Here is an 8,328-nt window from a genome sequence, read left to right on the forward strand (position 1 = left end):
TTTTGTGTTTCTTTTCACCCTCGCTGGCATCCATTTTTATTCACTATCAGTCACCCTTTTTATGTTTTGTGTGTGTTTTGGGTTTTTTTTTCTTCATTTCTTCATTGCTTACACTAGAAGATTCATGGATGTAGTGAAGGAGGACATGCAGAGAGTTGGTGTGATAGAGGAGGATGTTAGGCAAAGGGTGAGATGGAAGCAGATCAGCTGTGGCGACCCCTAAAGGGAGCTGAAAGGCACTGCTTTCCCTCCTTTGATATAAATAATAAGATAACTGAGCTCCTCAGTGACTTTAGTAATTTACAATATTATAAATTTTACAAGAGGAAGTTCTTCTCTGGCAGAGTACCAGAGGCATCAGTGTTGCTGAGGGGTTTTATGATTGCGTATATGGGCAATAGACAAAGTGCTAAGATTTCCCATCTTCTCTCTGCTCTTAAAGTGTTTTATCTCCCGTTGTAGAGGAAGCTTGTGAAGGAACGTGAAAGTGAAATACAGCAGGTGCCTTTTCAACCACAGGTTACAGTGCATGATCTGATTCACAGTACTCACAACTTGTTTCCTCCAACAATGCACCACTTCTCGTATCAGCCTAACCATTTGTTTCCCAATAATGGAGTTTTGTATGTGTACAAAACTTACCGGATTCCTATATCTGTACAGGGCAAGTAATCTTATATGGAACTGTAAGTGCATCTGTTTTAGGAATAATAAAATTATTCAGGATACTCCACAGTTGAAGTCCATATTTCCCTTTAGTGTCTGCTGTTAAAGCTCACACAAAGACTGTTATGCCTTATAGATGTGAATTTGCATCCAACAGAGAAAGCATTGCTACAGTCATAGATATAACCCGTTAAAAACCAAAACCTAATGGCCAGTTAGTGTCAGAAATCATGTGCTGCTTAGTCATAGACAGTATTAGTAATAGCATAGACACACCCATCTGTCCTTTCTTTAAAAAGGTAAAAATGATGAGCAGTTTCTTTATGCAGCCACACAGCTTTACATGTATAAATCTGTTTTGTCATGATTCACATGTACATATTTAGCAAAGCTGCTACTAATCCAGCCAAACTTCATTTTCATACAGTTGTCATACCAAGCCTAGATTACCAGATGTTTTTGTTTTCTATTTGCTGTGTAAATATGAAATCTTTTAATTCCTTTTCATTCAATTTCCAAAAAATTGACCACTCGTGACCTGCATTATCTTAGTGCACTTTTCTTTGTATTCCTGAAAATAACTAGTTTTATCGCTGGAAAAATAAACTCGTAAGAGATCAAATCAACATATACTGTGGCTTTTTTTAAAAATACAAAAGTATCAATGCTACATTGATTTCAGGTATGTCAGTTTCTCGCTGCAGCCACAAGGAGGCGGCAAAAGGCAAAATATTCGGTTCAGTTTTCGAGGTTTCCGGTGTCTCTGACAAATTAGCATAAGAAAGCGGATCACCTTAGATATTGGACAGTTTAAACCAGGTCGATCACGTGGAGAATTACTTTGAATATTTCCATTTATTGATTGATTGAGTAATCTTGTAGATTCTTGCTGTTCCTTCTTGGAAAAGCGTACAAAGTACAAGTTAAAGTAAGTCAGGAGGCTGAAGTCTGGGTATGAAATCTATGTTCAAAAAGGGCATCAAGGTTTCCTCCTAACTGGTGAGGACACGTCTGGACATGCCTGCAAGAGGTCAAACATCAAGCCCATAGCAACCCAGTGTGTAACAGGTTAAACGAGAAAACTACACAATAATATATTGAAAGGAAAGATTGATAATAATAATAAAAAACAGGATCGTTCCTCTTGTTTTCTAATTTCCCCAAAACAGTTTAATAAGGGTAATGTTCTTTTCTTCAAAGAACACTTGGATCCACACTCCCACGTTGCTGGGCGGAGCCAATGAGAAAAAGTAGGTGGGATTAGTCAAATTAATCCTAAAACACACACAAAAAACGCTTTGGATCCTCCCTCGCCTTGTAAAACTGCAGTGTTCAGCGGCGCAGTACTGGACGGTAACTTCCCATACTGGATTTGACAGCGCGTACAGGAGGAGAGGTTTTACGCACGAGCTCCATTTGCGATCATAACCGTTGTGGGGGGGAAAAAACTGCAAAGGAGGAAAGAACCTGTTCTCATGGTGGGTGTTTCACCGGTCCATCGAGGAGATCGCGGTGCAGAGCTGGCTGACTGAAAGGCACCTCCACTCAGAATGGATTACGGTAGGACCATGGCCCCTCCAGTGCCTCCTCATAAACCCAAACCTACCCGGCCAGGACAGGCGCAGGAGCGGCTGCTGAAGTGCGTCCTGCTGGGCGATGGAGCGGTGGGAAAAACCAGTCTGGTGGTCAGCTACACCACGAATGGATACCCGACGAAATACGTCCCTACTGCATTTGATGACTTCTCGGGTAAACCGACATATTATTTTATTAATTTTATTCCAGATTTTAGAAATGTTGCAAATGCACAGGCAGGCCGTGTATGTGTGTCAACTGTCCAGGTTATTTTAATGAGGTGCATAAACTTAATAAAAGTTATGACACTTTGAAAACCCTCCTATAGAAAATCTGTTGGTTTCCATCCACCTGTCAGTATCACCCATTGTCCACAGGATACCTTTTCAACTCTTGCTTGTTTTAGAGATCAGCTTCGCCCCACCCCACCTATATTCCCCAGTGTCCCTCTATTATTCAGATGTTAAGGACTGATAGCTGTCTTTGTGTTTCCTGCTATCTTGTCCTCCATCAGCGGTAGTTAATGTGGATGAGGTATCCTCCCTTGTGTAGCTGGGTTTCCATTTGGCGCTGTTCCACTTTCTGTCTCAGTAATCCCTGAAAGCTTTTGCGATGTAAGAGAAGAAAAACAAAAATCCTTTGAAGGTGATGTTTGAACACGAACAGTATTGGAATAGAAAAAAAATACACGGTGACCTGTTGATCACTGTTATTGACGTATGATCACATCTGTTATTTAGACATACCATTTGAAATGCAATTTGAAATGCAGTTCTAGAGCTACATGGGAGCTGTTTTGTTGTTTTGCAGGATCATACCCTGATTTATATACAAAAATATTTTACCTTTTCAAAATCTAACATTTATATTTAAAAAGAAAATGACTGGCTGTGAAAAAACTTGTAAACTTAATAATTTTTGTCATTAATCATAGCTAATTCCCTGACATTACTCTTGATAAGCATTAAAAGGAACAACTTGGCCAACCCAAATCTCATAAAACACTCTTGGAGAACACACACCGCCCTTAGACAAGTGCTGGCTCAACTCTTCCATACAGAACAGAGGTTGGTTCACTGGTTCACGGGTTTTGGATTGCACAACTCTGCCTATTGTTGTCAGCCTTGACCCCAAGGCCTCTCTTCTATACTGAAACGGGCACATCTGTTGCAGTAGCTCTGAGGCAGAGATTGTCTTTCTCCCTGGCCTGACAGAGAGTGATTGTGCAGTTGGGGCCCTTAATAGTGATGTCATTTTTCAGTGCCTGGAATCAGAGCGTTCCCTTGAAAGCTGACTTCTGAGCAGTTACACAATGCCACAGGTGGCAGAGACTTGGAGAAGCGGGAGGCTAGGAGACTGGACAATAAGAAGTTTTGGATGAGAAAATCAAAGGAGTATCATATGTCAGGTATTAGGAAATGATTACCCAATGGCATCTCTCTTATGTTCCTTCTTCTGTGTCCTCCCGCGCCCCCCCCCCCTTGCCTCTGTGAAAGCAGGGTGTTCTGACGGCTGTCCTCCTATATGAATAGTTCCAGCAGAACCCTTTGATCAGGTGGTATGACCGACCAAACGCTCCAGGCCTATTGTAAATGTTTCCATGTGCCTGCTGCTCTGCGTTGTGTTCAGTTTTCTGAAAAGAATAAATGGCCCTGTAATGAAACTCACTGTGAGATGACTCACTCTCTTTTCCAATCTGGAAATGAGGCCTATTGGAAGAGAGTCACTAAATAAACAAAATCTGCTTTGTTTTTACCCCCATGCACACACACATACACACACCATCAGACAGCCTTGGACTGGCCTCTGCCAAAACACAGCACAGAACAAAGCCCACCGAGCGGTCTGAGCGACAGTAAAGTGTTACTGTCTGAACGGTAACTGGCAGAGTGGGTGGGCGAGACAGAGCAAGGCCATTTGCGAGCTGGAAGAGCAGAGCAGGCGACAGCGGGGAGTCTTTTTGTTTTTTAAACTGTAAGGGTTTTGTTTATTGCTGAGAGTGTTGCGGTTAGTAGCTGTGTGTGTGTGCATTAACTCAAGTGTCAGGTGGGGGTTACATACACAGCCTTAAAACTCATACCGTCACCTGTGACTCACTTTGTTTTCTCTCTGTCCGTTTCTGTATCTGCAGCTGTGGTTCAGGTGGATGGAAGCCCAGTCAGACTACAGTTGTGTGACACTGCGGGACAGGTGAGCTTGCACACAAACACATTGCATTACCACTCGCACTCTACGCAGGTCATTGACATACAGTGCCTGCATGCTTCTCGGCCTTTGCTCAACATAACTCTCACATGTTGGTTGATTAGTCGCCAGTGCTTGGTTGCAGTGTTATATGCAGAGTTCTGCAGGAGTAGTTTTTAACAGCAGATATTAGGGTCCGTGCATGCTCCTAATGTTTACAAAGACATTTAAAAAAAAAAAAAAAAAATTCTTGAGTACATTTGCAGACTCATCCTCGCTATATTTGAGGCACTGAACTGATGGAACAAATAATCGGTTAAAAGTCATTTGGTTATAAAATTATTATTAGTTGCAAACTGTTACTAAGGTGAATGACACTGTGCTACACAGAGCTTGCCAGGTACATTTATTGACTCATTATAATGTTAATAGGCCAATCTTGGAAAGAACGTGTTGTGAAACAGTTTCTCTTTCTCTGGGGCATTGGGTGGTTGTTTCATAACCCACTACAGTCAAACCCTGCCCTGGGAGCAGCATATTTGACATTCACAGCCGCTGCGAGGGCACTGCCAGTTCTGCATAGAATCAAAGACAGTTTGGCTATAAAGTGGAATGAGGCTTTTGAGTAAACCCCTAATACGTGTAAAACCTCACAGCATGTTCTGAGCTGTTCACGGCGTTAAATCTGCACACACATACACGCAGACGCAGACAAGCTGGGGCAAATTCAACTAGATAAAAGTCTACAAACACTTACTGTAGTGATGCAATTCTATGCGAGGGTGGGGGGTGAGCTTGAACCAGAGACTGGTCGGGTGTGCCAAAAACGTTGAGATGAGAGGGGAGAGAGCGAGGAGAGATGGAAAGACACAGAAGGTCTGGAAAAAGATGATAGCAGCCACTTCCAGGGCTGATAAACAACGTCGCTCCTCACTCAGAGATGTTGATACGTGTGTGTATATTCTGCAGATGGGCCTACGTCATCAGATCGCAAAGCGCAGCCAGACCTTGTGTGTGTGTCAAACTCAAAAGCTGCATGTGCTGGGCCTCAAATCCAAATGTGGAAACTACTGATTTTTTTTCTGCACATTTTAATTGTGTTTTAAGGGCACAGAGAGGGATTGCGGCATTGTTTAGTCAAATAAGGATTTGTAGATATATGCTGGAAAGGATGGAGTTAAACGGAAAAAAAGGAGAGCTCTGAGTCAAGTTACTGCCAACCTTAATCTGTGTACTCAAGGATGTGGGAGGCCCATGTAAGTTAAAGCTGTGTGGCTCCAAAGTGTCAATTTAAGAGATTTACTGCAAATGGTATAAATGTGTGGGCAGGATTTGTCTGTTCTGAATATTAGCGCAATATAAACACTATCGAGACAGTTTGTTATTTAACAGTTACTGGCACCACTCCCTTTCCTGTGATGTGATGTTACAGTACTTGAGTGTGTTCAAGTGCATCTGTGTGTGGTCAGAGTAAAGGGAGGCAGCTCAAATCAAAATAAAGACTCTGAACCTGACAAATGTTAAAAAAAAATATATAAAATAAAATTCCTCTCTTTGTTCTTCTCCATCAGGACGAGTTCGACAAACTCCGCCACTTCTGCTACAGTCGGACAGATGCCTTGTTGCTCTGCTTCAGCGTGGTCAGCCCCGCCTCCTTTCAAAACGTCTGGGAGAAGTGGGTCCCCGAAATCCGCCGCCGCTGCCCCCTGACGCCCATCATCCTCGTAGGGACACAGTGCGACCTGCGGGAGGACGTCAAAGTGCTAATCGAGTTGGCAAGAAGGAGGGAGAGGCCGGTGCCGGAGGAAGATGCCAGAGCGCTGGCGGAAAAAATCGGGGCTGTGACGTACGTTGAGTGCTCAGCACTGACACAAAAGAATCTGAAGGAGGTGTTTGATGTGGCCATCTCTGTGGGACTGCGACAGTCTGATAGGAGAGCACGGCGGGAGAGGAAGGTCCGCAGCACAGCCGATAAGATGAAGATGCTCTCCAAGTCCTGGTGGAAGAAATATGTGTGTGTCCAGTAGGGGGGAAGGAGATAATATTTCTGTAACTGATGTAAAACTGGAACTGCTGACATATTTGGGAGTGCTGAGTTGGATTTAAGGACTCCTTGTTACTTTCACATGGACGGCCTCAAACGACCTACTGTGACTTTAATTCGATGGAGCAACAGTTCAGCAGGGGCACCTGGCTAAGCTATATGGCTGTTTGGGGATTTGATGGTTTTACTTTGACCAGAAAAGACCCTTTGTTGATGCCTAAGAGACAGCATAAGGTTGTAACCACTGTCTGCTCTTCAGAGCCAGTATGTAAAATGTGACTGTGACCATCATGGAACCAAAAATTATGGCACTAAGACAGTGTTACGGCTCATGGACTGCATATCATACAGAACTTGTCCAAAGGAATTCCAGCTGACTTGGGGGTCATTAAGGTGATGATATCACATATTAAGAAATATACTCTTTCTTTTTTATGATTTGGTTCATTTCTTTGTCAAAGTATATTATTTCATTTGATCTACACTGTAACTCAGATTTCAAGACTTGCGATAGATTTTTTCCCGATTTTTCTTTTCAATTTTGTTTTATTGAATTCAAAACATGAACTGCTCCGCCTAAAAGCCCAAATTGAACATTGCAAGCCCTGCACTTTTTCCAAACGAGAGGCATCTGTGAGTCAAATAGCTTCTAAAATAGACTCTGTAGTTTATCAGATTTAACTCATCCTTTTAAAAATTTACAATCAAATGTATATGAGTATAATTTTTTTTTTAATGGATTGATGATGACATCTCCAGGATGTGTATGGCCGTTTTAAATGGTGTATGTTATGCTACAGGCTGTCGTAGTTTTGTCACAGCTGTTAATTGGCCATTAAGCTCCTTTACCATCAGATTGATTTTGCAAAATATTAATAGCAAAGATCTGATCATCATCCAACCAACACAATCTGGAGAACACATCTCTGCTGTAGCTTTATGGAAGTTTTAGCAATATCTGTTTTCACTTTGACTGATTCCAAAATGTTAAAGCCAGTTCGACTTCGTAACATTTTGTTACTGTTACAATGTTGCAGCAATACATGGGTTATACCACTGTACCTTGGTCGTATTATCCACATTTCAAACACATCACTGAAGTCTGGCTATGCAATGGTCTTTGGACCAGTGAAAGAGTGGAAATCCTTCTTCAAAAGTAGGATCCAAGCAGGTAAAGGCTCTTAGCTGCTCCGCTCACTGCTCTGGATGATCACAGGGTCTTTCGTTGTCAGTCAGTATAAAACGGAACTCTCTCCACTTTTGAGATTATGCAGTAAATGAGGTGAAATCGCCAAAGAGACTGATTCTGTGTTTGCTTCTTATTTTTCAGAAGCCTTTCATTCATCTGTCTATTTATCTGTTCCTTCTGGGCCAATAACTGATCAACAGCAATACAGAGCAGATGTATGAGATCTCACACGCCATTATGTATGTTACATAGTGATCATTTGATGTTTGTAATGTCATCAGGATAAATCTGCTTGTACAGATACAGTATAAGTGACTCGGTCTTTGTCTGTGCTGTCCCAACTCTAAATGGGCTCCGTATGATTGTTTCAGTTTGTGTCTGATTCTGCCATGAGAGAAGTTCTTTGGGTTTTATGAGTGGAACTAAATAAAATGTGAAATATTTAACCTGCCTTTGTCGTTGACTCTTCTGTGGAGCTGTGTTACATGGTCGCGTGGTAGAGGGCAGGGGAATGTTTCTGAGGTTAGTGGTTACTACAGAGTATGAATAGACGTTTTCGTGGATCTCATATGTCCTAAAAGAGAAATTTGATCCAAACACACAGGGTTTTATTTGTTTGCCACAATGAGGATCAGAAAAACATACACAACTCTATGTGTGTGTCCTCTAT

The 8,328-nt window shown here is 42.1% G+C and overlaps 1 protein-coding gene across 1 annotated transcript; it reads left to right on the forward strand.

Annotated features, from left to right (window-relative positions):
• The first annotated feature begins 1,981 nt into the window (after positions 1-1,981).
• On the forward strand, positions 1,982-8,109 carry rhoub (ras homolog family member Ub). The gene is made up of 3 exons (XM_031732827.2): positions 1,982-2,415; positions 4,373-4,431; positions 5,997-8,109. Exons 1-3 carry the CDS (start codon positions 2,217-2,219, stop codon positions 6,450-6,452), a joined length of 714 nt encoding a protein of 237 aa, XP_031588687.1. The 5' UTR covers positions 1,982-2,216; the 3' UTR covers positions 6,453-8,109.
• Positions 8,110-8,328: the final 219 nt, after the last annotated feature.

Source organism: Oreochromis aureus, linkage group 14 (genome assembly GCF_013358895.1).
Source record: "Oreochromis aureus strain Israel breed Guangdong linkage group 14, ZZ_aureus, whole genome shotgun sequence".
NCBI lineage: Eukaryota > Metazoa > Chordata > Actinopteri > Cichliformes > Cichlidae > Oreochromis > Oreochromis aureus.

Coding starts and splice junctions, on each gene's coding strand:
- rhoub (XM_031732827.2), top strand. CDS start 2,217: ATGGATTACGGTAGGACCATGGCCCCTCCAGTGCCTCCTCATAAACCC. Junction 2,416..4,372: donor TGCATTTGATGACTTCTCGG/GTAAACCGACAT, acceptor CTGTATCTGCAG/CTGTGGTTCAGGTGGATGGA. Junction 4,432..5,996: donor TGTGTGACACTGCGGGACAG/GTGAGCTTGCAC, acceptor CTTCTCCATCAG/GACGAGTTCGACAAACTCCG.